General features: G+C 62.2%; 6 protein-coding genes across 8 annotated transcripts; 3 read left to right on the top strand and 3 right to left on the bottom strand.

Moving 5' to 3' along the window:
- The first annotated feature begins 74 nt into the window (after nucleotides 1-74).
- Nucleotides 75-3,145, top strand: MTG1 (mitochondrial ribosome associated GTPase 1). 2 transcript variants are annotated; one of them, XM_065068112.1, is made up of 11 exons: nucleotides 75-544; nucleotides 613-679; nucleotides 843-945; nucleotides 1,030-1,110; nucleotides 1,350-1,406; nucleotides 1,565-1,655; nucleotides 1,746-1,807; nucleotides 2,008-2,104; nucleotides 2,268-2,349; nucleotides 2,453-2,565; nucleotides 2,671-3,145. In XM_065068112.1, exons 1-11 carry the CDS (start codon nucleotides 418-420, stop codon nucleotides 2,766-2,768), a joined length of 978 nt encoding a protein of 325 aa, XP_064924184.1. In that variant the 5' UTR covers nucleotides 75-417; the 3' UTR covers nucleotides 2,769-3,145. The 2 variants fall into 2 exon arrangements, with proteins under 2 accessions (XP_064924184.1, XP_064924183.1); XM_065068111.1 differs by having other exon boundaries at nucleotides 1,565-1,807.
- A 241-nt stretch (nucleotides 3,146-3,386) lies between these two features.
- SPRN (shadow of prion protein) lies at nucleotides 3,387-3,779 on the bottom strand. The gene has a single exon (XM_065068638.1). The coding sequence runs from the start codon at nucleotides 3,777-3,779 to the stop codon at nucleotides 3,387-3,389; it is 393 nt and encodes a 130-aa protein (XP_064924710.1).
- Nucleotides 3,780-4,848: 1,069 nt separating this feature from the next.
- ECHS1 (enoyl-CoA hydratase, short chain 1) lies at nucleotides 4,849-6,844 on the top strand. The gene is made up of 8 exons (XM_065068113.1): nucleotides 4,849-5,006; nucleotides 5,432-5,629; nucleotides 5,706-5,833; nucleotides 5,911-6,010; nucleotides 6,118-6,222; nucleotides 6,297-6,416; nucleotides 6,498-6,565; nucleotides 6,645-6,844. The coding sequence occupies exons 1-8, from the start codon at nucleotides 4,907-4,909 to the stop codon at nucleotides 6,708-6,710; spliced, it is 885 nt and encodes a 294-aa protein (XP_064924185.1). The 5' UTR covers nucleotides 4,849-4,906; the 3' UTR covers nucleotides 6,711-6,844.
- A 3,151-nt stretch (nucleotides 6,845-9,995) lies between these two features.
- PRAP1 (proline rich acidic protein 1) lies at nucleotides 9,996-26,718 on the top strand. Of its 2 annotated transcripts, XM_065068143.1 has the most exons (4): nucleotides 9,996-10,041; nucleotides 10,764-10,842; nucleotides 10,946-11,004; nucleotides 11,235-26,718. In XM_065068143.1, the coding sequence occupies exons 1-4, from the start codon at nucleotides 10,034-10,036 to the stop codon at nucleotides 11,497-11,499; spliced, it is 411 nt and encodes a 136-aa protein (XP_064924215.1). In that variant the 5' UTR covers nucleotides 9,996-10,033; the 3' UTR covers nucleotides 11,500-26,718. The 2 variants fall into 2 exon arrangements, with proteins under 2 accessions (XP_064924215.1, XP_021139291.2); XM_021283616.2 differs by lacking the exon at nucleotides 9,996-10,041 and having other exon boundaries at nucleotides 10,246-10,842.
- Nucleotides 11,930-14,407, bottom strand: LOC135579819 (uncharacterized). The gene is made up of 7 exons (XM_065068142.1): nucleotides 14,170-14,407; nucleotides 13,919-14,034; nucleotides 13,693-13,784; nucleotides 12,964-13,508; nucleotides 12,712-12,827; nucleotides 12,486-12,577; nucleotides 11,930-12,301 (listed from the first exon to the last, which is right to left on the bottom strand). Exons 1-7 carry the CDS (start codon nucleotides 14,405-14,407, stop codon nucleotides 12,175-12,177), a joined length of 1,326 nt encoding a protein of 441 aa, XP_064924214.1. The 3' UTR covers nucleotides 11,930-12,174.
- On the bottom strand, nucleotides 19,746-21,930 carry LOC110360734 (uncharacterized). The gene is made up of 7 exons (XM_065068637.1): nucleotides 21,886-21,930; nucleotides 21,410-21,574; nucleotides 21,155-21,276; nucleotides 20,987-21,052; nucleotides 20,697-20,859; nucleotides 20,470-20,557; nucleotides 19,746-20,119 (listed from the first exon to the last, which is right to left on the bottom strand). The coding sequence occupies exons 1-7, from the start codon at nucleotides 21,928-21,930 to the stop codon at nucleotides 19,746-19,748; spliced, it is 1,023 nt and encodes a 340-aa protein (XP_064924709.1).
- Nucleotides 26,719-27,711: the final 993 nt, after the last annotated feature.

The following is a 27,711-nucleotide window of genomic DNA, read 5'->3' as shown; positions in this document are numbered from 1 at the left end:
GGATGTGGTTCTGGCGAGAAGAAGGGGCTGCGGCGTTAGTACCAGTTGGTGCCGGCGATCAGGAAGCGGGTGTCATCCAGCGGGTCCTGCGTCGGGCCTGGCTCCGGGGCGGGCTGAGGGGCTGCGGGCGGCTGGGGGGTGGGGTGGGGACCAGGCCCCGCCACACGGGGAGCGCTGTGCCCCGCGGGGGGCACTCCGGGCCCGGCGGGAGGTACTGTGGGCCTGGCAGGCGGCACTCCGGGCCCGGCAGCCCCCGTGTCACCGGGACCCCCCGCAGGCCGCGGCTCCGCCATGGCGCTGAGGACACAGGAGCGGCGCCCGCTGAGGGAACGCCCCGCCCACTCAATGTGACCACACTCGCGTGTGGTCCCCCCCTCTCCCGCGCCGGATGTGACGCAACGAAGCGGCGCCGTCGCCATGAGGGTGTGGGCAGGAGTGCTGCGGGCGGCGGCCGCGCCCGGGTCGCTCACCGGCGGCCTCCGGGAGCGCTTCGATTTCGGCGGCCGCGATGTGGCCTCCTGGTTCCCGGGGCACATGGCGAAAGGTGAGGGCTGGGAGCGGGCGGGCTGGCTCCCGGCCCGCCGCCGCTGCTCAGCCCGCGCTGCGTTGCAGGCCTGCGGCAGATGCGGGCCTCCCTGCGGCGCGCCGACTGCTTCATCGAGGTGCACGACGCTCGCATATCCTCCGGCACGGCTCCTCATCCCCCCCCGGCTGCCCCGTCTCCCTCCAGGCCGCCCCTTCTCCCAGCCCGTGCCCCACAGCAGCCCCATAGGCTCCCCTCGCCTCTCCCCGTCCCCGCTCCCGCACCGGCAGAGAGTTGTTGTCCTTAGCGGTGCTCACATCCCGCTGTCGGGCCGGAACCCCATGCTGCAGGAAGCACTGGGCATCCGCCCGCACGTCCTGGTGCTGAACAAGATGGACCTGGCTGATCCCCGCCGGCAGCCGGTGAGCGCTGGGGCTGCCTGGCTGGCTGGGGCCCGCGGGTGGCCGCAGGCGGGTGCCGGCAATGCCTCCGTCTGTGCCCTTCAGACAGTCTTGGAGCGCCTGAAGCAGCAGGGATGCTCGCACGTTGTCTTCACTGACTGCCAGCGCGATGGCAACGTTAAGAAGGTAACGGGCCAGCAGCCCCATGTCCAGCCTCGCTCCTGCTGGCAGCTGCAGGCTGTGTGCTGAGCTCCAGCCTCAGTGTCCCGCTGTGGGGAGGTGACGCTGGCTGCTCAGAGCCATCCTCATTTCCAGCGTGATCCCTGTTTTGCGCATCCTCCTGGCACAGTGTCCTCCGAGCGAGTGGCTGCTGCCAGCCTGGGTGCAGAGCCACAGTCACGGCCCCTCTCTGTGTTTCCCTGCAGATTGTTCCCCTGGTTGCCAGGCTGGTGGGTGACAGCCTGCGCTACCACAGAGCCGAGGTGAGACACGGCAGTGAGGCTGCTGGTGCGTTGTGCGGGGAGCCGGGGTGGCCATTGGCAGGTCATGTCTCTGTGGCTGGAGGGACAAGGCTGCTCGGCGAGGGCCGGGTTGTTTTGCTGTCACAGCTGCCCCGTTGCTGGTAACCACTCACTTGCAGAGCACCGAGTACAGCATCCTGGTGATTGGTGTGCCCAACGTGGGCAAGTCCTCCCTCATCAACTCCATGCGCAGGCTGCACCTCAAAAAGGGTATTTCTCAGTGGTGCCTGGGCCCGGGGAGCAGCCGCCAGCACAGCCATGGGGCTGCCTTCTCTGACCGTGTCTCTCCTTTCCCCAAAGGCAAAGCCACTGCGGTCGGTGGCGAGCCAGGTGTCACCAAGGCGGTGCTGACCAGGATCCAGGTACCATTCCCACAGCGCAGCCAGCTGGGCGGGTGCTGGCCTCTGCCTCCCTGCCTCGAGGCACCCAGGGCTGATCTCAGAGCGGTGCTCCCCTTTCCATTGAGACCTTAATGAAGGAACTCAGTGCCTCACTCGTGTCAGACTCTGGGGTGCTGATTGCCAGGCTGCGCATCCTAACGGCCCTGCCTCCCCCCTGCCAGGTGTGCGAGAAGCCGCTGATGTACCTGGTGGACACGCCGGGTGTGCTGCCCCCGCGGCTGGGGGACCTGGAGACGGGCATGAAGCTGGCACTGTGTGGTGAGGTGGCGTCCGTGGCCGCGGGGACATCCCAAATGTGGCTTTGAACTCTGACTGGGGGGGAAGGGCACTGCTTGCAGCACATGCTGCCCACGAGTGGCATGTGGACAGCATGACGGGTGAGCAGGGCTGGGGGAAGCTGGGGCTTGACCCACTTTTCCAGGAGCCATCCGTGACCACCTGGTAGGGGAGGACATCATGGCCGACTACCTCCTGTACACCCTCAACAAGCACCAGCAATTCGGGTGAGCCGGCGGGGGAACCGGAGCGGGGCTGGGGCTGTGGAGGAACCGTCCCTGGGGATGTGGGGGAGCTGCGATGCCGGGAGGGTGACACCTCTTTGGGCAGGTACGTGCGGCGCTACGGGCTCGCCGAGGCCTGCGACGACATCCAGGCGGTGCTGAGGCGCGTGGCGCTCGCCCAGGGCAGAACACAGAGGGTGAAGGTGCTGACAGGCACGGGTGAGTGCACCGGGGGATCTCTGCCGACTGGGATTACAGGCGTTCGAGGACCCCAGGGGGGCTCTGGGCTCCACTGACGCCTCCTTCCACACCCCCTGTCTCCAGGAGATGTCAACATGACGATGCTCAACTACCCGGCTGCTGCCTACGAGTTCCTGCGGGATTTCCGGGCAGGACGCCTGGGCAGGGTGACGCTGGACTGAGACCTGGTGTGGGGGAGAGGCGTCAGGCTGGGGACACCCCGCTTCCTCTGCAGGTGTGGACACCTCGCCGTGGAGCTCTGGTGTGTGGTTTGAAGCGGCTCTGCCGGAGCAGCCCCTGGGCTTGGGCTGGGATCCCCGCAGCAGCCGGTGAGGCTGTGCCGCGGTGGCTTCCCCGTGGTGTCACCGTGCAGGGTGATGTGATGCTGTCTGGCGGAGCACGGTGCCTGACCGGGGGGGGTGGGGTACTCCAGCCAGGACAAAACCCCCGGGGAGCAGCTTCCTCACCTCCGTCCCCAAATAAAACTGCTGTGGGTGGGTGCCAGGGTGGTGGCGGTGCTGGAGTCCCCATCCTGTGCCCATCACCGCACATCCAGCCACACCTGTGTTCTGCCCAGCTTTATTGCCACCTCCTCGTCCTCCAGCACTGCAAGACCCACATACAGAGGAGCAGCATGGCCTGGGGGGCCCGAGCCATGAGGGTTGTGGGGGGAGACAGAGGGGGCTTCCCGCGGGGTCCAGCCCCGCTGGCACCGGGTAACGGGGAGCCGCGGCCAGCCCGGGGGCCGGGCTTAGTCCCGGTCCTGGCAGCATTGGTAGTGGCACCGGGCACGGGTGCTGTCAGCGGCGGAGGGTGGCAGCCAGCGGCCAAAGCCAAGGCAGGGCCCAGCCCGGAGGGGCCCGGGTCGGTGCAGCCGAGGTCCAGGCAGCGGCTGTCCCGTTCCCATCCCGGTACTCGGTGCCGTCACCCGCAGCCAGCTCCCCGGCCAGCCGGGCCCGGCGCAGGGCCACCCCGGCCGCCGCTCCTGCTCCCGCCGCTGCCGCCACCCGCAGTGCCGCCCCGGCCGAGCCGTACCGGGGCACCGACGCCTTCACCCGGCCGCGGGCGGCGCCCCGGGCCCCGCCACGGGCAGCTCCGCGGGCCCCGCCGCGCCCGCCCTTGCCGGCCACCGTGTCACAGAAGGCGGCGGCGAGCAGCATCAGCGCCCAGCAGCACGCCGCGCCGCGCCGCATCCCGCCGCACCTGCCACGGGAGAGCCGGGGCTCAGCGCGGGCTGCCCACGCGTGTCCGCGGCGCGGGGGGGATGTGGGACGAGCTCCGCCTGTGAGCTGCGTGTGCACGAACGGGATGCACGCCCCGTGCTTGGGGTTGCACACGCGCGTGTGTCGCTCGTGGGCTTGGGTTGCGCGTGCGTGTGCCCCACGCAGCTGCCCGTGGGTGACACAAACAGGCTCTTGCACGCGTAGCCGTGCACACTCGCGCCCGCCCGTGCACACCCCGCTTACACACGCGTGCACAAGCTGCACGTACCTGTTCGCTCCCGCATGCGCGCCTTCCTTTGCACGCCCGACACGCGCGTGCACTCACCCGCGCCTGGCCACCAGCGCAGCCCCGTGCAAGGCTCGCGGACGCGCGCACGCCGTGCACACACGCGCCGCTGTGCTGCCCGCGGGCGCGTGCACGTTTTGCACGCTGCTCACACGCGCGCCTTGCACGCCCCCACCCCCCGCGGCAGCACGCGTGCGTGCACGCGCACGGCCGCGGGGCACATTCACACACACACACACACGAACCCCCGCTCCGGTACCGGGCACACGCCGCCCCCGCCCGCGGCGCTCACCGCGCGCGTGGCTGCCGCCGGCTTCGCTCCGCTCCGCTCCACTCCGTTCCTCCCCGCCCGCGCTCCCGCCACCGCCGCGCTCCCGCCGCCGGCGGCTCCCCCTCCCCCCCACCCCACGCGCGGGGGCGGAGGCGCGCGCTCGGGGCTGCGTGGCGGCGGGGGGCGCGGGGCACAGCGGCCACGCAGCCGCGAGAGGAGGGGGAGGGAGCAACCCCCGGAGCCACTAAACGCCCCTAATCCCGGCCCCACCGGGCCCACTCGTGTCCCTCCGCGCGGGGACGAGGGCAGAACAGTCGGGCCACGCCCCGCGGGGTGCCGGCCCGGTCGCCCCTTCCCCGACTTCTCGCCCACGGCACCGGGGAGTCCCACGGCAGCGACTGCCCAGGGGCGGGGAGCGGCGGCACCGCCTCGACCAATGGGGATGGCGCGTTGTGGGGCGGGGCCGCCTTGGCCAATGGGGACGCAGCGGGGCGGGGCATCCGCGGGCGGCGGGGCGGGGCCGCTGCACCGCGCTCCGCCATGGCCGCCGCGCTGCGCGCCCTGCTGCGCTCCGCCGCCGCCACCGCGCTCCTGCCGCCGCCCCCCCGCCCCCTCCTCGGGGTGCGAGCCTACAGCGCCGGTGAGCGGGGAACGGGGCGGGGCGGCGGGGAGCGGCGACTGCCGGGGCCTCTACACCGGGCACCGTGCACGGGCCTTGGCACCGGATCTCGCGCTGTGCACGGGGTCCCGCACCGGACACCGAGTCCCTGCACCCCGTATGGGCGCTGGCCCTGGGCACCACGGTCCCAGCAGCGCGGTATCTTGCACCGGGTCCCAGCACCGCACATCAGCCCGGCACCGGGTGGTCCCTTGCGCTGCACTTGCCCGGGCCGGGACCGCACCGGGAATTCCCCGCCAGCTCCGCTCCCGAGCGCCCGGGGGTGACGTCCCGCTGGCCGCCCGTGACCGCTGAAGGTCGCTTTAAGATATGGCCGTGCCGCGGGCGGGTGCGGGGTCTGTGCGGGCGGCCGGTGGCTAACGAGCCGGTGTCGGGGCGGCGGGCAGGGGCCCCTTTCCAGTACCTGTCGGTGCAGAAGACCGGGGCACGGCAGAGTGTGGGCCTGATCCAGCTGAACCGGCCGCAGGCGCTCAACGCCCTGTGCGAGGGCCTGATGGAGGAGCTGAGCCGGGCGCTGGAGGCCATGGAGAGTGACCCGCAGGTGGGGGCCATCGTCATCACCGGCAGCCAAAAAGCCTTCGCAGGTAGGGCAGAGCGACGCACCCCACCACGGGTGTTGGCGGAGGGGGGTTGGTGTCACATCCCCTTCTTGCTTTGCAGCTGGTGCGGACATCAAGGAGATGCAGAACAAAACCTTTCAGGAGTGCTACAGCGGTGGCTTTCTCAGTGGCTGGGACAAGGTCTCCACCGTCCGCAAACCCATCATTGCTGCCGTCAACGGCTACGCCGTGAGTCCCCCCCGCCTCTCGCCGCGCCCTGGCTGTGCCCCAGCACCCCCTGACCCTCCTCTTCCTCCCCATCCCAGCTGGGCGGCGGGTGCGAGCTGGCTATGATGTGCGACATCATCTACGCCGGGGAGAAGGCACAGTTCGGGCAACCCGAAATCCTGCTGGGGACCATCCCGGGTGAGCAGGGGGTGCCTGGCAAGGAGGGGTCATCCTGGACAGAGCAGGAGCAGTGGGGACACCCCCGTGTCCCTCTCTGGACCTTTCCCTTCCCCAAACGGCTCCAGGCGCTGGAGGGACGCAGCGGTTGACCAGGGCGGTGGGGAAGTCGCTGGCCATGGAGATGGTCCTCACTGGGGACCGGATTTCGGCGGCAGAGGCGAAGGAGGCAGGTAGGGGTGGGGGTCAGCTGGGGTATGTCGGGAACCCGGCCCTCCACCCCACCACCTCCCGCTGTCCACCCTAGGGCTGGTCAGCAAGGTCTTCCCTGTGGAGAAGCTGCTGGACGCAGCCATTGCCTGCGCAGAGAAAATCGCCAGCAACTCCAAGCTGGTGGCCGCCATGGCCAAGGAGTCGGTCAATGCTGGTAGGGGCTGGGGGGCAACGGGAAGCCCAGGGGGCTGTGGGTTCAGCAGGGAGGTCTCCCCAACTTCTCCCCTGCTCTTAGCCTTCGAGACGACGCTGGCAGAGGGGATGAGGACAGAGAAGCGGCTTTTTTATGCCACCTTCGCCACTGTGAGTAGGGTTCAGCCCCACTGCGGGGGGGACAGCGGGGCTATCGCACCCCCCAGCCTCACCCCTGCGCTCCTCACAGGGCGACCGCAAAGAGGGGATGACAGCGTTCGTGGAGAAGCGCAAGGCGAACTTCACCGACAGCTGAGCCCAGGGATGCAGGTCCCCACGGCCGCCTGTGCCCCACAGCCCCTGTGTCACCCCGAGGGCTCTGGGACCAGCGGTGAATGATTCCAGATGGGGGATCCCGTTTGCTGTTGCTATTAAAAGGTTTTCCTGGCACTGCCGGAACATGGGGCATCCTTGTCGTGGGGTTCCCCCTCACTGGGAAATGTTGGGGTTCCATGAGACCCCCCACGCCATCACACTGATGTGGGATGCAGGGCTGGGCAAGAGCAGCTTGGTGGAGCAAGGGGTCCATGAGTCCCGCGGGGAGGGGACAGCCTGCGGCTCCTTCATGAGCACAACACCCATGTGCTGAGGTTGCTCAGCCTCAGCCCCTCACGCTGACCCGAGGCCCGAGTGAGGGGCTGAACTCAGCCCAAGGCACCATCCTCCCCCTGCCCAGGGTCTCAGGGCGAGCCACAGGAGGGGGAACCCCCAGATTTGGGGGCCCTGCACTTAGCGAGGGCTTTCTGGCAGCACTGAGGAGCCCAGCAGGAGGTGCAGGGCCAGATGGGTTTATTGGGGGCTCATGGGTGGGGAGGGGGGTACCAGGCCCCTCGGGAAGCCCCAGGGGCAGCTCAGCTCAGCCGTGGTGGAGGTGGTCGAGGTCCTTCTCCAGGCCCCTCTGCACCTGTGGGGAGGGCATCCGGGGTGGCCCGCGGACATCGGCCTCCCTGGCACGGTCCTCGGGGTGGTGGAGATGGTCAAGGTCCTTCTTGGGTCCCACCCGGGCTTGGCCGGGGCTCCCTTGAGCTGCAGCGCTGCTGGAGAAGACCTTGATCCCTGGTACCACCTCTCTGCTCATCTCAGCCTCCTGCGGCGGCTCCACGGCTCCTGCACCCAGGATGCTGGACGAGGGGAGCAAAACCAGGCAGGAAAGGTCTCAGTGCCCCAGGGCTCCAAAATATCCCTGGGAGGCTGCAGTTCACATCTCGGGGAGCAAACAGGCTCATTTAGCTGCTTATCCCGGGAACGGGCTGGATGGGTCCGGGACATCGGTGCAGGAGCACCACAGCTCCCCAGTGCCGCCGGGAAGGTAAATGGCTGGGCCTGGATGTTGGGTGAGTTGGGGTGATTTGGGGGAAAGCCAGAGCTGGGAGCCCCTGAATTGCTGGGGGTGCAAAGCCCTGAATGGAATTCCCTCCCCTCAAGGGCTTTCCCTTCTGGGGCGCTGCTTTGCTGGGGCTCTTGGGGCAGACGCGGCGCCCGGGGGTGCAGGGAGCGCGGCCGCCTCTTACATCTCCTTGGGCAAATCCTGCTCCGCAGCCAGGTCCTCACGTCCGGCGTCGCTGGGAACCTGCGGGGAGAGAGGGGACGTGGGGTGGCAGCGCGCAGTCGTGGGTCTCCCTGTGCCCCTCATCAGCCAGGCAGCGGGAGGGCCCGGGAAGGTGGGGGCTCACCTGGGTGCCCCCGGATGCGGGCAGGAGGAGGGCGGCGCCCAGCAGGAGGGTGACACTGCAGAGCTGTAGGGCCCTGGGGCTGCAGAGGGACCGAGACACAGGAGCCACGTTGGAGGAGCTGAACTGGTGGGGCTGCCCGCACCAGACCCTGCCCGCACCAGACCCTGTCTGCACCAGATCTGCCTGCGCCAGAGCTGCCTGCGCCAGAGCTACCTGTGCCAGACCCTGCCTGTGCCAGAGCTGCCCGCACCAGACCCTGCCCGCACCAGAGCTGCCTGTGTCAGACCCTGCCCGCACCAGAGCTGCCTGTACCAGAGCTGCCCGCACCAGAGCTGCCTGTGTCAGACCCTGCCTGTGCCAGAGCTGCCCGCACCAGAGCTGCCTGTACCAGAGCTGCCTGCATCCAGAGTGGCTGCCTCTCTCCTACATGAGTTGCTGCCTGCGCCTGCCTGCAATGAGCACCTGCCTGTGCCCTGCAACCCACAGCTCCTCCCCACACCCCCTGCCTGCAGCCCCAGTCCCTGCCCGCACCCCCTGCCCGCACCCCCTGCCTGCTCCCCCAGCTCCTCCTGCCCCAGCGCCCACCCCTGCCCGCCCCCCAGGAGCCTTGCAGGGCCGCACCGCTCCATGGCCGCCTTCTGCCCGCTGCCCAGCCTCTGCCCGCACTTTGCCCGCTGCGGCCGCTCCCGGGGGCCTGTCCCACACTGCCCCGTGGCACCGGGTGGTGCTCAGGGGAAAGAGTTCAGGAGCAGCAGGGCAACCAGGGCACCCATATCCCTCTGCGCTGTGGGTGCACCCATTGGGGCCCATGGGTTTGTGGGTGTCCTGATAAGAGTGGAGCATTTTAGGGGAACAATGTTTAGATTTCTTAAAGAGAAGTGTGACTTAAAAGAGTTCGGTGGCAGGTTCACTCTGTTATTTACTACCTGGGGGAAATACGCCAAACCAAGTGCCGCTTACCTTCCCTCCAGGAGCCTGTGCCCGTTCACAAAGCACCTTCAGGCATCTTCCCTCCCTGGTAACTGTTCATCTGGAGTCTGTGTCTTGGAGCTCCAGAGACAAACTTTCAGGCCTGATAACCACATGCAGAGCAGATTTCAGGAGACAAAATCCTCATGAAAAAGAAACTTAATGCAGTAGAATAGCAGCGAAGTGCAAAATAGGTCTTACAAGTGTTCGGCGTAGTTTGTAGTTGCTTTTGGTAAACGTGAGCAGAACTTTACAGCTTAAAGTTTTAGCAAATCCAGCTTACCAAGTAACATGAGGCAAGAGTATATTAAAAATCATGCAACCTTATGTCTCTAAATAATTAATTACATTTAGTGTGCATGTACTTAAGCTAAGTGATTGATATTAAACTTAAATTGAGCTCACCCACAGACCTGTGGGTAGTAAATCCATCACCACACAGCTCACTGATTGAGCCGGGAGAGCTCAAAGTGGGCTCATCCAGGCTCTCGTATTTATAGAATAAAGTGGTTAACTCGTAGACAAATTGCACACAGTAGGAAAAGTGCACGAGGCTCCCTGCGCCCACAAGTTACTGGTGCTCAGGTGCCGTTCGGCTTCCCTGTGGGTCTCCTGGAAGGAGTTCTTGGCCAGGCTGCGGCTCAGGCTTTTCCCTCCTCTGGAGCCTGGACCAACCTGCTGCTGGTTTGGCTGGGCGTGGGGGTCGAGTGCATCCACCACAAACGTAAAGCAGGTGTCAATGAGAGGAACCACACCCACAGCGCAGAGGGACGTGGGTGCCCTGGCTGCCCTGCTGCTCCGGGCAGGACACTGAACTCTTTCCCCTGGGCACCACCCGGTGCCACCCGGTGCCACGGGGCAGTGTGGGACGGGTCCCCGGGAGCGGCCGCAGCGGGCAAAGTGCAGACAGAGGCTGGGCAGCGGGCAGAAGGCGGCCATGGAGCGGTGCAGCCCTGCAAGACTCCTGGGGGGCAGGCAGGGGTGGGCGCTGGGGCAGGAGGAGCTGGGGGTGCAGGCAGGGGGTGCGGGCAGGGGGTGCGGGCAGGGACTGGGGCTGCAGGCAGGGGGTGTGGGGAGGAGCTGTGGGTTGCAGGGCACAGGCAGCAACTCATGCAGGATAGAGGCAGCCACTCTGGATGCAGGCAGGGTTTGGTGCAGGCAGGGGCTGGTGCAGGCAGGGGCTGGTGCGGGCAAGGTCTGGCACAGGCGGCTCTGGTGCGGGCAGGGTCTGGTGCGGGCAGGGTCTGGTGCGGGCAGGGTCTAGCACAGGCAGGATCTGGCACAGGTAGCTCTGGCACAGGCAGCTCTGGTGCGGGCAGGGTCTGGTGTGGGCAGGGTCTAGCACAGGCAGGATCTGGCACAGGTAGCTCTGGCGCAGGCAGCTCTGGCGCAGGCAGATCTGGTGCAGGCAGGGTCTGGTGCAGGCAGGGGCTGATGCGGGCAATGTCTGGCACAGGCGGCTCTGGCACAGGCAGCTCTGGTGCGGGCAGGGTCTGGTGCGGGCAGGGTCTGGCACAGGTAGCTCTGGCGCAGGCAGCTCTGGCGCAGGCAGCTCTGGCGCAGGCAGCTCTGGTGCAGACAGGGTCTGGTGCGGGCAGGGGCTGGTGTGGGCAGCCCCACCAGTTCAGCTCCTCCAACGTGGCTCCTGTGTCTCGGTCCCTCTGCAGCCCCAGGGCCCTACAGCTCTGCAGTGTCACCCTCCTGCTGGGCGCCGCCCTCCTCCTGCCCGCATCCGGGGGCACCCAGGTGAGCCCCCACCTCCCCGGGCCCTCCCGCTGCCTGGCTGATGAGGGGCACAGGGAGACCCACGACTGCGCGCTGCCACCCCACGTCCCCTCTCTCCCCGCAGGTTCCCAGCGACGCCGGACGTGAGGACCTGGCTGCGGAGCAGGATTTGCCCAAGGAGATGTAAGAGGCGGCCGCGCTCCCTGCACCCCCGGGCGCCGCGTCTGCCCCAAGAGCCCCAGCAAAGCAGCGCCCCAGAAGGGAAAGCCCTTGAGGGGAGGGAATTCCATTCAGGGCTTTGCACCCCCAGCAATTCAGGGGCTCCCCGAGATGTGAACTTTAGCCTCCCAGGGATATTTTGGAGCCCTGGGGCACTGAGACCTTTCCTGCCTGGTTTTGCTCCCCTCGTCCAGCATCCTGGGTGCAGGAGCCGTGGAGCCGCCGCAGGAGGCTGAGATGAGCAGAGAGGTGGTACCAGGGATCAAGGTCTTCTCCAGCAGCGCTGCAGCTCAAGGGAGCCCCGGCCAAACCCAGGTGGGACCCGAGAAGGACCTTGACCATCTCCACCACCCCGAGGACCGTGCCAGGGAGGCCGATGTCCGCGGGCCACCCCGGATGCCCTCCCCACAGGTGCAGAGGGGCCCGGAGAAGGACCTCGACCACCTCCACCACGGCTGAGCTGAGCTGCCCCTGGGGCTTCCCGAGGGGCCTGGTACCCCCCTCCCCACCCATGAGCCCCCAATAAACCCATCTGGCCCTGCACCTCCTGCTGGGCTCCTCAGTGCTGCCAGAAAGCCCTCGCTAAGTGCAGGGCCCCCAAATCTGGGGGTTCCCCCTCCTGTGGCTCGCCCTGAGACCCTGGGCAGGGGGAGGATGGTGCCTCGGGCTGAGTTCAGCCCCTCCCTCGGGCCTCGGGTCAGCGCAGGAGGCTGAGCAACCTCAGCACATGGGTGTTGTGCAGAGGGACAAGGGGGTGACAAAGGGGTTTCTCCACCAAGAGATGAGGAAACCAAATCAGTGCTGCTCATCCCTTTGGGGCCACCAGCACCCCTGGCGGGGGCCATTGCAGTCAAATGGGGCTGGGCAGGCCAGGGGGGCCAGGGGGAGCGCGGCAGCACAGGTGGCGCAGACCCGGGCAGGGGGTGGCACGGGGGCTGTGCTCAGCTCCTCCAGAGACAGTGGCAGCAGGACAAGGGACGCTGCCGGCACCTCCTGGTGCCTGAGGGGAAGATCCTGACCGGGGTCCCCACACTCAGACCACGCTGGCGCTTGTCTGCCCATCACTGTTTATTGGTGCTGCCCGGCAGCGCTTCCTCTCCTGCTCAGAGCTGGGGGGACTTGAGCAGGGGACCCTCACTCCTGTCTGGCTCTGGGGGTGTCGATCCAACCCGCAGGGGCCGGAGAGGCGGGAAGAGCCTCGGTGCCCGGGAGAGGTGTCTGTAGGACCATGTCGTCCTGTGCTCCCGCAAGACGGTGGTGCCTGGGGGTGAGGAACAGGGTCAGAGGCACCCACAAGCAGGTCCTGGTCCCCATCCTGCAGCACACAGGCTGGGGTCCCACCCTGCCCAGGACCACCCCCACCTGCACCCCCCACACCAGGATGCTCCAGCCCCCCGGGCTCCTCGCAGCTCTGCAGGCTGGGAAACCCTCTCCCGGCATTTTACCCCAGCTGCAGGGGGATCTGGTGGCTGCTGCCCGCTTTCCCGTCAGCTCCAGCCAGCCCCAGCTTTCCAAAGGCCTCCTCCAGCTGCCTGACCTGGGAACGGCGGTGGGGGCAGAGTCAGGGCACGGCCCCTGTGTCGTCCCAGCACAGGGGCCCTTTGGCTGCCCCTCCCTGCCCAAATCCTCCCACCATCCCCACAGCCCCCTCGGGGACTGCTGCCAGCTCACCTTCTGCTTCACGTGCTGGAGCTCCCATTCCAGAGCCTGCAGGGAGGACACCTGGCTCTGGACAGAGGACGCCTGGGTCTGGAGGTCAGCCAGGATGTGCGCCATGCTCTGCTGGCCTAGAGGGCACGGGCCAAGGGGACATGCTGTCCGTGAGGGGGTCTCGCCCACAGGGCCGGGCCCTGAGCAGGATGAGACCCCGACTCAGGGTGTCCCCATGTCAAACACCCCCCGCCAGCTCCCCAAGGCTCTCACCTCCCCCCGGGAGGAGCTGGCACAGCTTCCTAAGCTCAGCACGGTCCAGCTTGGTGTCTCTCAGCTGGTCCACTCGATTCATTAGGATGCCAAATAAGTGGTCAAGATGCCCTAGATGACTTTTAAACTCCAAGAGCTGGACCTGGTATAGAGAATCTAAGGTGCACGACAACTCCAACTCCCCCCAAGTTGTGTCTGGCTCTTGCTTAGAGGACTTTGGCTGTATCCCTGGCATGGAGACACTGGCATCAGACATCCTTGTCTGTTCGGAGGGGGCCCCAGCCCACTTCGCAGGGCTCGCTGGTGTTCCCTGCGTCCCTTCCTGCATCCCCTGAGAGACAGGCTGTAACCTTAGAGTTCCCTTGCTGGTCCTGGGCACAGGCTCTGTCCCTGGTCCCTTCAGGTTCGGCTGGACCCCCCAGTCCTGCCCGGCTCTCGGGGTGCCGATCCATCCTTCAGGGGCCAGAGTGGTGGGAAGAGCCCCGGTGCCCAGGAGAGGTGTCTGTGGGACCACTTCGTCCTGTGCTCCGGCAAGACGGTGGTGCCTGGGGGTGAGGAGCAGGGTCAGAGACACCCACAAACAGGTCCTGGTCCCCATCCTGCAGCACACAGGCTGAGGTCCCACCCTGCCCAGGACCACCCCCACCTGCACCCCCCACACCAGGATGCTCCAGCCCCCCGGGCTCCTCTCAGCCCTGCAGGCTGGGAAACCCTCTCCCGGCATTTTACCCCAGCTGCAGGGGGATCTGGTGGCTGCTGCCCGCTTTCCCGTCAGCTCCAGCCAGCCCCAGCTTTCCAAAGGCCTCCTCCAGCTGCCTGACCTGGGAACGGCGGTGGGGGCAGAGTCAGGGCACGGCCCCTGTGTCGTCCCAGCACAGGGGCCCTTTGGCTGCCCCTCCCTGCCCAAATCCTCCCACCATCCCCACAGCCCCCTTGGGGACTGCTGCCGGCTCACCTCCTGCTCCACATCCTCCAACTCACAGTCCATACCCTGCAGGGAGGACACCCAGCCCTGCAGGGAGGACACCTGGCTCTGCAGGTCAGCCAGGGTGCGGGCTGTGCTCTGCTGGCCTAGAGGGAACGGGCCAAGGGGACATGCTGTCGGTGAGGGGGTCTCACCCGCAGGGCCGGGCCCTGAGCAGGATGAGCCCCCACTCAGGGTGTCCCCACATCAAACACCCCCCGCCAGCTCCCCAGGGCTCTCACCTCTCTCCAGGAGGAGCTGATGCTGCTTCTCAAACTCAGCACGGTCCAGCTTGTTCTTTGTCAGTTGATCCACCTGATGCTTCTGGGTGACGTAGAAGCAATCGAGATGCCTCAGATGCCAGGGAATCTCCATTACCTGGACATGGTATCCAGAATTTAAAGTGGTGGCCAAGGCCTCCCAGGGCACAGCTGTGTCTTGCTTGGAGGATCCTGAGTGCATCCCACGCTGGTTGTCCATGTCTGACCGGGGGGGGCTTGGCAGGGGCAGACCGGCCCCCAGTGCTCTCCTGGGAAGAGAAGGCAAAGAAAGTGATCCAACCACTGAGAATGGTCAAACCAGCGAGTGGTCAAACCACCAAAAGTGATGAATCACTGACAGTGCCGAACCACTTAGAGGGATCCAACCACTGAGAGGGATCCAACCTCTGAGAGGGATCCAACCACCAGTGATCCAGCCTGTGGGAATAGCAAGACGTGCAGTTCCAGCCACCTGGATGATAAAGGAAGATCAATACTAACATGACCATCCGGATGGTCCAAGAAGAAATAATACTAACATAATTAAATCACAGCAATTAGGCAAAATATAAAAGGCCTTGGATAGGTTGTACTGAAGTATGTTGTTCGTAATTGTAAGGAGTGATAGCCCAGGCTCGTGAGAATGGTTTCTCGGGCCAGAAAACCACCCCCCAATACATGTGATGTGTGAATGTTGTTGGGGCTGGTTTGTGAAGGAGTGGGAAAGTGATTGAAACTGACACAACACGAGCCTGATGTGTTCGGAATAACAATGACTGAGGAAACATCCTGTCCCAGCTGGGTGAAGGGACCCACAGGGATGGGGATGCAGAGGGCTCCCTCCTCACGGGAAAGAGATCAGGGAACCACCTGGTGATGACGCGAATAGAGAAACCTTGATGAAACATCATCATCAGTGGCCACTGTGTAAATTAGATGAGGAAGAAAAGTGGCCTCTTAATGAAGCTTTGAGTTGTGGTACTTTCGTGCATTCTTGAGGAGAGAATGAAAGCGGAGTCAAGTTACATATGCTGATATATTATTCACTTTGCCAGATCACTCAGAGTGGCATTAACTTGGCATCACAGGATCCTTTTAACGTTGGAAAATGTTAAAATCATGCCCTAAGAGGGGAGGATATAAGATGATGTGCCCCCATGGGGGGTGTAGAACTGAAGAGTATGAGCCTTCACCTTTTGAGGTGGTAGATGATGAAGCTTTGCAGAGAGAAGAGGAAAATAGGGAAAGAAATAGAGTTTTAACTGATACTGAAGCACCTTATTCGGTTTTGAATCAGGAATTGATACCTTTAGATAAAGATTTTGTCACTGTAGTGGAAGCTACTGACCAACAAGATAAAGCTTTTTCTTTTTACAGCAAATTAAATATACATTGAGAAAATAAATTGGAATTCGTAAGTTCTTATATATGCCTGGGTCTGCGAAACTAAGACCAGACCTATTAAAACAATTGAAAGCAATAACAATATTCAAACAAAGTGACATTTAAGATTAAAAAAAAAAATGAGATTTTAAATTTGGTAATGATTCAAACTGACAAGCAAAGCCAAAATACCTCAGGAAGTACTGGACCAAGTATTTCCAGGGGTATGGGCTTCAAGACTTCCTGGTAAATCAAAGAATGCATAAGAACTGCAAATTAATTTGAAACCTGGAACCGGACCAGTCAGAATCAAAAAATATCCTCTGAAATTTGAGGATGGGAGGGGAAAAAACAATCAGTATCTTCCTGCAGTTTGGGCTGCGGATCGAACGCAAGTAAAGAGACAAGATGGTAAAAGCTACAACGTTAGTGCGGATTTGAGAGCAAGCGAGGCCGCTCGGGCGCCATCTTGCGGGCACGACGCTGCGGCCGTTGGCGCCAACGGCGGCGGCGCGCGGGCGGGGCTGAGGCCGGAGCGCCGCGAGGCCGCGGGGTCTGGCTGGGACCCGGTCACTGTTCCTTCCATGAATAGCCGAGAACTACCAGCTTCTACCAGTTCACACAAGGCTGAGCGCGTCTCCTGCCCTGTGCCCAAGTTTCTGTTACCTCGTTCACCCAAGGATTATTAACTTTGCAAGACGTCAGCGAACTCCTGTTTCTCGTACGGTAAGTTACACAGAGCTAAGCGAGGCCGGGCAATAGTGATGTGGGTTAAAGGGTTAACTCTCTTTAGTGATGTGGGGTAGGATTAGTTCTTTAAGTGTTAATCAGTTAATTGTCAGTTCCCTGTATCAAGATTTCCTGTGTTCAGCTGCAAAATCTGAGCAGATTCCCCTCTCTGCCTTTCTTATGGTTCTTAACTGGTCTGTTAATTTAGAATCTCACTACAACTTTTCCACAGTCGATTTCTGGCTTAAAAACAAAGCAAGCTGTCAGTACCTATGTAACATACAAGCATAAGGTAGTCTCTGTGACAAGAATCAGTTTTTTAAAGTCACATATATCTTGCATGATGCATACCCTAAACCCACGACAAGTGTCATTATATATTTGTTATATATTATATATTTGTTGCGTGTTTGTAAACCTGGTTTAACCATAGCACATGGGGTGCAAGATGGACCCTTGCCCACTGGTTTGCCCGGTGTGCTCCCAGTTATTCCAGTGCAGGTGGCACTGTGGTTTCTCCCCCAACCCTGAGAGGTGCCACCGGTTTTGTCACCCACCCCCACGTGTCACCGTGAGTGTGCATGGGGGAGCCACGAGTGTCCCCAGTGCTTTGTCCACAGCCAAGTCCTGCCCCAGGTCCCCCCACGCTGCTTCCAGGGCCGGGGGTTTCCCTGCCCGGTACCTCTCCACTCGTGACACAGCTGGTGCGGGGTCTCAGCACAGAGTGGTTTCTCCCACATGAGGGTGAGAGCAGCCCCAACAATCACAGGCCCTGGTTGTGGTGGGCAATTTTAACTTCCCTGATGTTTGAAGGACTACGCGGCCAGCCAGCCGCAGTCTAGGAGGTTCCTCCAGTGCCTTGACGATAACTTTGTGATGCAAAGGGTGGAGGAGCCGACTAGGAGAGGTGCACTGCTGGACCTCATCCTCACTAACAAGGAGCATCTGGTTGAAGCGGTAAAGGTTGAGGGCTGCCGTGGCTGCAGCGACCATGAGATGGTGCAGTTCAGGATCTCATGTGGCAGGAGCAGGATGGCAAGCAGAATTGCAACCCTGGACTTCAGCAGGGCTAACTTTGGCCTTTTCAGGCAATTGCTGGGGGAAATCCCATGGACAAGGCTGCTTGAAGGTAAAGGGGCCCAAGATAGCTGGATTGCATTCAGAGATTGCTTCTTCCACGCTCAGGATCAGAGCATCCCCACATGTAGGAAGTCAAGGAAGGGAGCCAGGAGACCTGCGTGGTTAAACAGGGAACTGCTGGGTGTGTTCAACTGGAAGAGGAGAGTTTATAGATCATGGAAGGAGGGGCTGGCCACTTGGGGAGAATATAAGGCTGTTGCCAGAGGGTGTAGGGAGGCAACTAGGAAAGCTAAGGCCTCCTTAGAATCAAACCTGGCAAGAGGGGTCAAGGACAACAGGGAGAGCTTTTTCCAATACGTGGCAGATAAAACTAACAGCACAGGCAATGTAGGCCCACTGAGGAACAAGGTGGGTGCCCTGGTGACAGAAGATACAGAGAAGGCAGAGTTACTGAATGCCTTCTTTGTCTCTGTCTACTCTGCTGAAAGCTGTCCTGAGGAGCCCCGTACGGCTGAGGCCCCAGAGGAAGGCAGGACAATGGAGGAGTTTGTTTTGGTTGATGAGGACTGGGTTAGGGAGCAGTTAGGCAATCTGGACATCCATAAATCCATGGGTCTGGATGGGATGCACCTGTGGGTGCTGAGAAGGCTGGCTGAGGTCATTGCTGGACCGCTCTCCATCATCTTTGCCAAGTCTTAGGAAACGGGGGAGGTGCCTGAGGACTAGAGGAAAGCAAATGTCACACCAGTCCTCAAAAAAGGCAAGAAGGAGGACCCGGGTAACTATAGACCGGTCAGCCTCACCTCCATCCCTGGGAAACTGATGGAATGACTTATCCTTGGTGCCATCTCAAGGCATATCAGGTCTAAGAGGATCATTAGGGGCAGTCAGCATGGCTTCACTAAGGGGAAGTTGTGCTCGACCAACCTCATAGCCTTTTATGAGGACATAACAAGATGGATGGATGATGGCAGAGCGGTGGATGTGGTCTACCTTGATTTCAGTAAGGCATTTGACACAGTCTCCCACAGCATCCTCACAGCTAAACTGAGGGAGTGTGGTCTGGATGATCGGGTAATGAGGTGGACTGTGAACTGGCTGAAGGGAAGAAGCCAGAGAGTTGTGGTCAGTGGGGCAGAGTCCAGTTGGAGGCCAGTATCTAGTGCAGTGCCTCAGGGGTCAGTACTGGGGCCTGTACTATTCAGTATATTCATCAATGATTTGGATGAGGGAACAGAGTGACTGTCAGCAAGTTTGCTGCTGACACCAAGCTGGGAGGAGTGGCTGACACTGGAAGCTGTGCTGCCATCAGAGACCTGGACAGGCTGGAGAGCTGGGCAGGGAGAAATTTAATGAAATAGAACAAGGGAAAGTTTAGAATCTTGAATCTGGACAGGAACAGCCCCAGGTTCCAGTACAAGTTGGGGAATGATCTGTTAGAGAGCAGTGTAGGGGAAAGGGACCTGGGGGTCCTGTGGACAGCAGGATGACCATGAGCCAGCACTGGGCCCTTGTGGCCAGGAAGCCAATGGTACCTGGGGTGGGTTAGAAGGGGGTGGTCAGTAGGTCAGAGAGATTCTCCTGCCCCTCTGCTCTGCCCTGGGGAGACCACACCTGGAATATTGTGTCCAGTTGTGGCCCCTCAGTTCCAGCAGGACAGGGAACTGCTGGAGAGAGTCCAGCGCAGCCACCAAGATGCTGAAGGGAGTGGAGCATCTCCCGTGTGAGGAAAGGCTGAGGGAGCTGGGGCTCTGGAGCTGGACAAGAGGACACTGAGGGGTGACTCATTCATGTTTACAGATATATAAAGGGTGAGTGTCAGGAGGATGGAGCCAGGCTCTTCTTGGTGACAACCAATGATAAGACACAGGGTAATGGGTTCAAACTGGAACACAAAAGTGCTGATGGGGCTTTGCTCCAGGGCTGGGAAGCATCAGCTTCCCTGAGCCAGGGAGGTGGGGGGTCGGGTCCATCCTCTTCCAAACCATGGCAGAGCTGGCAGAGGGAAAAGGGGGTGACAAGGGGGGTTTCTCCACCAGGAGATGAGGAAACCAAATCTGTGCTGCTCATCCCTTTGGGGCCACCAGCTCCCCTGGCAGGGGCCATCGCATTCAAACAGCGCTGGGCAGGCCAGGGGGGCCAGGGGGAGCGCGGCAGCCCAGGGCGGCGCAGACCCGGGCAGGGGGTGGCACGGGGGCTGTGCTCAGCTCCTCTGGTGACACGTGGCCGTAGGACAAGGGACGCTGCCGGCACCTTCTGGTGCCTGAGGGGAAGATCCTGACCGGGGCCCCCACACTCAGACCATGCTGGCACTTGGCTGCCCATCACTGTTTATTGGTGCTGCCCGGCAATGCTTCCTCTTTTGCTCAGTGCCGGGTGCGGGGAGGCTTCAGCCGGGGACCCCCAGTCTTCTCTGGCTCTGGGGGTGCTGATGCTTCCCTCTGGGGCCGGAGGGGCGGAAGCAGCCGGGGACCCCCAGTCCTGTCTGGCTCTCGGGGTGCCGATGCTTCCCTCTGGGGCCGGAGGGGCTGGAGCAGCCGGGGACCCCCAGTCCTGCCTGGCTTTCGGGGTGCCGATGCGTCCCGTGGGGGCTGGAGCGGTTGGAGCAGCCGGGGACCCTGAGTCCTGCCCGGCTCTCGGGGTGCAGATGCGTCCTGTGGGGGCTGGAGAGCCGGCAAGAGCCCCGGTGCCCGGGAGACGAGGGATGAGGCCGACTTGTGCTCTGAGGAGGCGGTGGTGCCTGGGAGCGAGGAGCAGGGTCAGAGACATCCACAAACAGGGTCCTGGTCCCCACTCTGCAGCACACAGGCTGGTGTCCCACTCTGCCCAGGACCATCGTCCCACACCGCCCCCCGACTCCAGCTCCAGCACAGGGATCTGGTGTGCCAGCCACCACTGCCTGGTGGCCGGGTTGTCCCCCTGCCTTGGGGACAGCTGGGGCTTGTCCCTCGGGAAGCCTGGCAGGAGAGACCAGAGGGAGCTGGGCTGGGGAAAGCCAGGGGGAAGACCTGGCATCCTGCAGGTGTCCTGCCTGCCCCGCTGTCCCCTTCAGGCCCCCCGGGTGCCCTCCCAAAGAGCACCCCGACGCACCTTCCTTGCCCCCCAGCACAGGCAGCTGTCCATCCTGCCGGTCCCTGGAGCTGCGTCTGTCCTTGTCCAACAGCTCCGTCACCTCGTGCTGGGAAAGAGAGAGCGGGCTGGCTGAAACACGGGGCCCCATTCGGCATCCCCAACAACCCTCCCACAGACAGCTCTCCCTGGGGAAACTGAGGCACAGATCCCCATTCCAGCCTCAGACACCGCCACTGTAACCCTACCTGTGTCACCCTGAGCTTGCTGTGGAGCCGAGCGAAGGACTGGAGTGGCCGCGGAGTGCTGGGTGGGTGCGGCTGCAGGCAGTGCTGCAGCGGGGGGGTGACGGTGTGCTGGTCCCCGCAGCTCGGCGGCACAGGCGGGTGCTGGCACTCATCTGTCTGCTCCCTGGGAGATGGGACACGGGGGTGCTCAGTGCCCGGCACCGCGTGGTCACCCCGTGGCATGGAAGGGGCCGGGGCTGCAGCGCCAGCACCCACCTCCCAGTGTCCCCCCAGGGGCAGGGGCTACTCACGGGCCAGGCACCAGCATGCTGAGGGGCTGGTCGCAGGACAAGCTCTGGAAATGGGCCAGCAGCTGCCTGGAGGAGGGAGAAAAGGGCTGGGCCAGCTCCTGGGGGGCACGCAGCCCTGCCTGCACGCAGCGGTGTCCCCAAAGCCACCGCTGTCCCTATGGCACTCACTTCTTGATCCCATCCGCCTCACCAGCCGCTGCTTGCGACACCTTCTCCTCCAGCTGCTCCTGGAGGCTGTTCCATTGCTCCTCCAGCTGCTGCCGGAACGGCCCCAGCTCCAGGCGGTCCAGCTGTGGACGGGAGCGCACCAGGATGGGACGTCACGGTCCCCGGGGGCACGGCCGGCTGGGGACCCTCGGAGGGATGATGCCTTAGGCTGACAAGCCCCCAAGGTGTGCACAGTGGGGACGTGCCAGCCCTCACCTTGGAGTCCATCTCTTCCCTGAGCTGTCGCTGGACCTGGTGCCAGCCCTGCTCCTGGCCTGCCACCCGGCTCGTCAAGTCCTCAATCTTCTCTTTCAGCTGCTCCATGCTTGCCTCGAACTGGCTCTGGCTGACTTTGTCGGCCAGGGAGGTTTTGTCAGCTTTCTAGCAACAGAGAAAGGCAGGAGAGCGCTGGGGGAGGGATGGAGGGACGCTGGGCTGGGCCAGCTCCCATCGGGAGGAGAGGCAGAAGGGGCTACATGGCCCCGCTCACCCCATCACTCCCGTGGGGTTGGTCCCACCAGCCAAAGGGACCCAAGCAGGGAGACAGAGGGACCTGGCGAGGGACCCACAGTGGCTCTGCAAGCCCTCCCTCCCCCTGACCGGTTCTGCCACAAAGCACCCGAGGGACAAGGGGCATTTGTCACCCTGCCCAGGACACCCTTGTGTGGCGCCAGCTCCCCTCCATGCCGTACCGCATCGATTCCCAGCAGCAGCTCCTCCTTGTCCGCTTTCTCCATCTCCAGCCTCTCCACCCACCGCGACAGAGCCTTCCAGTGCAGAAAGCACCCGTGATGCCACGGCACGGTGGCAGCTGCCACCCAGCCAGCCCAGCACCCCCCGCCTCCCCACCTTCCCCCAAAACCTCCCGGAAAGGCATTTGAAACCATTGCAGGGCTGCGAGCGGCTTGGCAGGCAGACAAATCCCTGCTGGTCGCCAGCCTGGGCTCTGCCTGGATGATGCTCTGAGCCCGCGGAGGTTTCAGCCGCCCACCTCGATGGATTTCTGCTCCTGGCCGCGGTGATCCAGGAGGTCCTTGAGGACGATCCTGAGCTTGTCACAGTCCCCTTGCACCTGCGCAAGGCTGGCCTGGAGGTGGTTCAACAGCTGCCCATCCTGCTGCAGGGAGGAACATGACACGGTGGTGCTGTGCAAGGTGGGGCTGGCTGCCCCGTGGCCACAGACCCGGCTTACTTGGCTGGTGACGACATGCTGGACCAGCTGGGCCAGCTGCACCCTGGTGTCCAAGATGCCCCCTGCCAGCTCCTGCCCCGCGCTCTCCACTATGGCTCTCAGCTCGTCCACCTGCAGGAAGGGGAGCAGGAGTCACCTCTGAGCAGGGTGGATGCAGCCAACAAGCCCAGGTGCCATGGAGGCTCAACAGCCCCATCCAGCCAGGAGACGTGTCCAGGACCCCACCAGGACCACCCCAGCGAGCCGGAAGGTGCTCAGAGTGCTCCCCCTGGACCTCACCTGCTCCTGCAGCTGCTGGGTCCTCTTGGTCACCAACTGGTCCAGTGTGGCCTGGATCATCTCCTGCCGCGCAGACCTGGCCAGCAAGACGGGGCACAGGCAGGTTCAGCCTCCAGGGGCCGCTCGGGGGGTGTCCCTCACTCCCCCACACCAGGATGCTCCAGCCCCCTGGGCTCCTCGCAGCCCTGCAGGCTGGGAAACCCTCTCCCGGCATTTTACCCCAGCTGCAGGGGGATCTGGTGGCTGCTGCCCGCTTTCCCGTCGGCTCCAGCCAGCCCCAGCTTTCCAAAGGCCTCCTCCAGCTGCCTGACCTGGGAACGGCGGTGGGGGCAGAGTCAGGGCACGGCCCCTGTGTCGTCCCAGCACAGGGGCCCTTTGGCTGCCCCTCCCTGCCCAAATCCTCCCACCATCCCCACAGCCTCTTTGGGGACTGCTGCCGGCTCACCTCCTGCTTCATGTGCTGGAGCTCGTAGTCCATACCCTGCAGGGAGGACATCCAGCCGTGCAGGGAGGACACCTGGGTCTGGATGTCGGCCAGGATGTGAGCCATGCTCTGCTGGCCTATAGGGAACGGGCCAAGGGGACATGTTGTCGGTGAGGTGGTCCCTGCCGACTTCTCAGGGGGCGCTGGTGTGCTCTGCGCCCCTTCTTGCATCCACAGGGCAGCAGGCTGTGTCCCTGGAGTCCCCTCGCTGGTCCTGGGCACAGGCTCTGTCCCTGGTCCCTTCGGCCCCAGGGCTGAGCTTGCCCCACGCTGCTGGTCCATGTCCAACTGGGGGGGCTTGACAGGGGCAGACTGGCCCCCAGTGCTCTCCTGGGAAGAGAAGGCGAAGAGGAGCAGGTTTACGGGCAGCCGTGCAGTGGTGAGGACAGACCCCAGGGCCCCTGCCATGTCCCCCAGCCCTGTTCCCAAAGCCCGGCCTCAAGCTCAGCACGAGAGCCCAAAGGCAAAGGGATCCTGGGGTCAGCCCGGCCACATAGCCAGGGGGACTGGAACCCCGGCATCACCGCCCAGCACCGCCATCCCCGCCCAGCACCGCCATCCCCTGGCCCATGCCCCAGGGACTGACAAGAGCCTCTACCTTGGAGATGCTGCTCTTTTTGGCTGCGATCTTCATCTGCCCCACGTCGTTGGCCAAGGAGGTGACCTGGGAGCTGCTGGTGGTCCCCTGCAGCAGCTCCTTCCCGGGCAGGTGCTCCTCCGGCTCCCGGGGCTGCTGCCCTGTGCCCTGGGCCCTGTCCTCCTCCTTCTCCAGGCCAGACTGGTCCTTGGTGGCCTGGTGTCCTCCCAGGAGGGCAGTTGGTCTGTGCCCCGGCTCCAGAACAGGCAGGTCCTGCAGTCCCAGGTGTCCCAGCATGGACTGCAGCAGCCTGTGCAGCGACGGCAGGTCCACAGCCCCATCGCCAGATGTCCCGATGGCAACATCCAGCAGCTGGGACAGGGTGAGCGGGGCCATCGCTGCCATCCCGCAGAAAATACGGAGCCTGATCTGGGGGGACTGGAGCCTTTCTGCCTGGAGGGGCCTGGGAGGCTGTGAGGGATGGTCAGCCGGCAGCTTCCTCCTCCTTGCCAAAAAATTGATCCAAATGCCGAGAGTGAACAAATACCAAGGGTGATCCAACCGCCGAGAGTGATCCAACCGCCAAGAGTGATCCAGTCACCGAGAGTGAGCCAAACGCCAAGAGTGATCCAAATACCAAGAGTGAGCCAAAGCCAAGAGTGTGCCAAACGCCAAGAGAGATCCAACCGCCGAGAGAAATCCAAACGCCGAGAGTAAACCAACCGAAAAAAGTGATCCAACCGCAGAAAACGAGCCAACCGCAAAAAGCGATCCAGCCACCAGTGAAACAACCACCGGAGTGATCACACGGGTGGGTGATGGGTGACAGGACAATGTGCTGTCCCTGTTGCTCAGCAACGCCCCACCCTGGAGCCAGCGGGCACCGCCCCGGGTCCCTGCAGCTGGCACTTGGCTGAAGGGATCCACAGGGATGGAGATGCCGAGAGGTTCCCGGCGGCCTTTCACCCCTAAGATGTGCCTGGTGCCGTCTCGTATGTGGCAGCAGGGGACATTTTTTTAATGATTTTATTCCTGAGGTATCCAAATGCATGACAGAGCTCAGCGTCTCCCCAGCCTCAGACACGGGAATCGTGGAAGGCGGCTGCTGGCAGCAGCAACACACGGACTTCTAGCAAAGAGCCGCGTAAGCAGGGAAAAGAAGCGCAGATGGGCACGTACTTCCACTCAACCCCGGGAAGTATTCAAACGCCGGGAAGGGCTTTGAACCCGCCTGATCCGTCAGACAAGTGCTCAAAAAATAATCAACAAGAACTCCTTTTCCCTTATAAACCCGAGTCCAAGTGTCACACAGTCAGAGCACCCCCAGCTCTCTCCTTCGGCCGGGCACCCGAAGACAATGTCCAAGGAAGGATGAGCGTGGACAAGCAAGACCCAGAACAGACGCCTTGCTCTTCTAAGAGCTACGAGATACCTGTTTTCAGGCATTAAAAACAAAGCGCTTAGATCTGATGTGCGTGTGGATTTTTTTTCCAAGGCCCTGAATGCAAGGAGGGAGCAGAGAGATGAGGAGATGGGGACAAGGTGCACTGAGGCAAGAAGCTGAGCCTCTTTGGAGGGATCCTCAGCCTTAACTCCAGTCACTGCAGAGCTGCCAGCTCAGCAGCTCTAGAGCTACGTCCAGGGACCGGTGGAGCTTTCTAGAAAGCCCTGGGGACTGGCAGGAAAAGCTGAAAGAGCCCTCAAGTGGCCCAGGGCCACCTGGCTTCCAAAAGAGCACAGCAGCTGTGCAGTGGGACAGCAAGAGCAAGGGCTGGATCTCCGGGCAGAACACAAGAGATCAGGCTGGGTGCTGAGGAGATGGCAGGGACCACCCTGCACTGCGGCTGCTCCGCGGGGCACGAACGACACCGCAAGGCCGAACCCATCAATCAGCCTTTTCTCCCGGCAGGACGAGACTAAAGAGGGAATAGAACCTCCATCTCCTCCTGATTTGGGGAGTATTTGGAGCAAAGGGAGGTTCGTTCTGCCTGGGTCTCAAAACAACATTTAAATCCCCTACAACACTGTGGCAGAATGCAACCCTCCCTCCCTCCTTCAGTATGGCACATGTCCCCCTTCTCCGCTACTTGAGGCTAACAGCTTCTTTTGTTTGGCCCAGAGCACCCTGGCTCCTGGGACATTAGAAGAAGGGAGTGCCAAGGCACACTGAGCCGTGCCCAGTGTGAGGGATGTTTGGAGGCTTCATGGGCACCCACAGACAGTGTGGGGGTGCAGAGAAGCTTCTAGAGTGCCTACAGTCAGATCTGATCAGCCAGTATAAAAACGGGACTCTCGTCGAGACTTGGCCCATTGTCGCGGGTCTCTCGGAGCACGAGCAAGATGCTGCCACCGAGAGCCGCCCCGGGATGGAGACTGCGCTTGCCTCGCCGCCACGTGTGTAGGTAAAACTTCTCGCAGGATTGCGAGTATATTTATACTTTTCGTGGACATATGCACGTATAACTTTCCGTGCTCCATATGAGCGCGTGTAAAATTAATCCTCACAGAATCGCGGGTGTATTTTCTTTCCGTGCACATTTGCACAAGTACTTTATTTCCTCGCACAATCGCGAGTGGCCGCCAAGAGCCCCTCACACAATCGCGAGTGTATTTTCCTCCCGTGCTTCCACATAAGCTCGTGTAGGATTCCGTGCACATTTGCATGTGTAAAATAACTCTCGCAGGACTGCGAGCGTATTATAAATTTACTCTCGCGGAATCGCGAGTGCACACTTTCCGTACTCACTACGAGTACGTGTATCTCTTTAAAAATAGTCCCGCACCGTGTTTAGGCAAGGGTGTACTCCTCCGGGACTCGGGGACGGCTCCGGCATTGTTTTGGGTGAAGCCACGTGCATGCACATTGTGGACCGCCTGTTGTATTAGTTGCTGTCTCAATAATTTTCCTCAACTGATATCCGAACCTGTATTTAAGTCACTTTTGGAGTGCTAAAACGCTGTTTTTCACCCGTTCAATAAAAGTTGCTTTTGGACCTTGTTATCCCGTAAATTGACCTGTGGGTTGCCTCCGTGACCAACACAAAGCTGTAAAAACTGCTTTGCTTTATTCACCTGGTTGCGAGTCACTTTATTTTCAGTCTCCGTGGAAATGCGCTGTGAGGCACCACCACGCTTGCCCTGGTGCTGGCAAACCTGTCCTGGTTGTTTCCGAGCAAACACTGGGGAGCGGCGAGATGGAGAAGGTCAAAATCAGGGGTCGGTGCTTTTGTTTTCTCTTTTCTTCTTTTGCCGGTGGTTCCAGCTTCCCTACACGCAGCAGATTTTGTCTTGGAGTTTCTTGAATCTACTTTTTCCCAGAAAAGGCAAACAAATTTCAAATCCAATCTTGTGTAGCCTCAGCTCAGCAGCCAGTTTCCTCTCACCTCCATGTTGCAGCCGCAGCCCAAGACTCTTCCTGAGAGCAAGTGATGCGGACTTTGCCGTGCCCCACGTCTGCCTGCTGTCCCAGCGCTGTCCTTGCTGGGAGCTTTTAAGAACACGGTGAGGAAACGAAAGAAAGAATTAAAGGAACTGTTGTAACCTGCCCCGCTCCTGCTCTGGTTGTGGTTTGATTCTCCCCTGGGCGGGCAGGGCTGGCGGGGAAGCTCTGTGCCCCGGACCCGGCCCAGCAGGGGAGGCCGGGGGTGCCGGGCTCCTGCAGCAGGAGGGAACATCGACCTTCTGCTCGGCCTCAGCCCTGCTGCGTCCTCGGCAGCCATTCCTCACAGGATTTTCACAAAGCCTGTGCGAACCTTTCAGCTCCCTGGAGTTTCAGAAGAGCATTTGCCATTTCCAGGCTCAGGCAAGATGCCCCATCTCTCTAGAAAAGGCACTGCTGCCCAGAGTGGGCCTGGCATGGAGGAGAGGCAAAACCAGCCCAGAGGCAGAGGAAATTATTTGGAGTTTGATTTCAGAGAGCGTTGTGTCTCAGGAATGATGAAACAAGCATGGGGGGCTCTGAAATGCTGCCAAAGGGAGGTGGGGCA

Source organism: Columba livia, chromosome 6 (genome assembly GCF_036013475.1).
Source record: "Columba livia isolate bColLiv1 breed racing homer chromosome 6, bColLiv1.pat.W.v2, whole genome shotgun sequence".
In the NCBI taxonomy this organism is placed as follows: Eukaryota; Metazoa; Chordata; class Aves; order Columbiformes; family Columbidae; genus Columba; species Columba livia.
Note: the sequence above shows the minus strand (reverse complement) of the source record. Positions and strands in the feature narration are given on the sequence as shown.

Bases quoted from the DNA above. Each gene is read 5' to 3' on its own strand.
- MTG1 (XM_065068111.1), top strand. From the start codon at position 418: ATGAGGGTGTGGGCAGGAGTGCTGCGGGCGGCGGCCGCGCCCGGGTCG. The intron at 1,407-1,564 runs GTGAGACACGGC...ACTCACTTGCAG, and splicing joins TGCGCTACCACAGAGCCGAG to AGCACCGAGTACAGCATCCT. The intron at 2,350-2,452 runs GTGAGCCGGCGG...CTCTTTGGGCAG, and splicing joins AACAAGCACCAGCAATTCGG to GTACGTGCGGCGCTACGGGC.
- SPRN (XM_065068638.1), bottom strand. From the start codon at position 3,779: ATGCGGCGCGGCGCGGCGTGCTGCTGGGCGCTGATGCTGCTCGCCGCC.
- ECHS1 (XM_065068113.1), top strand. From the start codon at position 4,907: ATGGCCGCCGCGCTGCGCGCCCTGCTGCGCTCCGCCGCCGCCACCGCG. The intron at 5,834-5,910 runs GTGAGTCCCCCC...TCCCCATCCCAG, and splicing joins CTGCCGTCAACGGCTACGCC to CTGGGCGGCGGGTGCGAGCT. The intron at 6,566-6,644 runs GTGAGTAGGGTT...CGCTCCTCACAG, and splicing joins TTTATGCCACCTTCGCCACT to GGCGACCGCAAAGAGGGGAT.
- PRAP1 (XM_021283616.2), top strand. From the start codon at position 10,531: ATGCGGGCAATGTCTGGCACAGGCGGCTCTGGCACAGGCAGCTCTGGT. The intron at 10,843-10,945 runs GTGAGCCCCCAC...CTCTCCCCGCAG, and splicing joins CCGCATCCGGGGGCACCCAG to GTTCCCAGCGACGCCGGACG. The intron at 11,005-11,234 runs GTAAGAGGCGGC...CCCCTCGTCCAG, and splicing joins CAGGATTTGCCCAAGGAGAT to CATCCTGGGTGCAGGAGCCG.
- LOC135579819 (XM_065068142.1), bottom strand. From the start codon at position 14,407: ATGGACAACCAGCGTGGGATGCACTCAGGATCCTCCAAGCAAGACACA. The intron at 13,509-13,692 runs GTAAAATGCCGG...CCTCACCCCCAG, and splicing joins CAGATCCCCCTGCAGCTGGG to GCACCACCGTCTTGCCGGAG. The intron at 12,302-12,485 runs GTAAAATGCCGG...CCTCACCCCCAG, and splicing joins CAGATCCCCCTGCAGCTGGG to GCACCACCGTCTTGCGGGAG.
- LOC110360734 (XM_065068637.1), bottom strand. From the start codon at position 21,930: ATGGAGAAAGCGGACAAGGAGGAGCTGCTGCTGGGAATCGATGCG. The intron at 20,860-20,986 runs GTGAGTAGCCCC...CCCATCTCCCAG, and splicing joins AGCATGCTGGTGCCTGGCCC to GGAGCAGACAGATGAGTGCC. The intron at 20,120-20,469 runs GTGCGTCGGGGT...CCTCGCTCCCAG, and splicing joins TGTGCTGGGGGGCAAGGAAG to GCACCACCGCCTCCTCAGAG.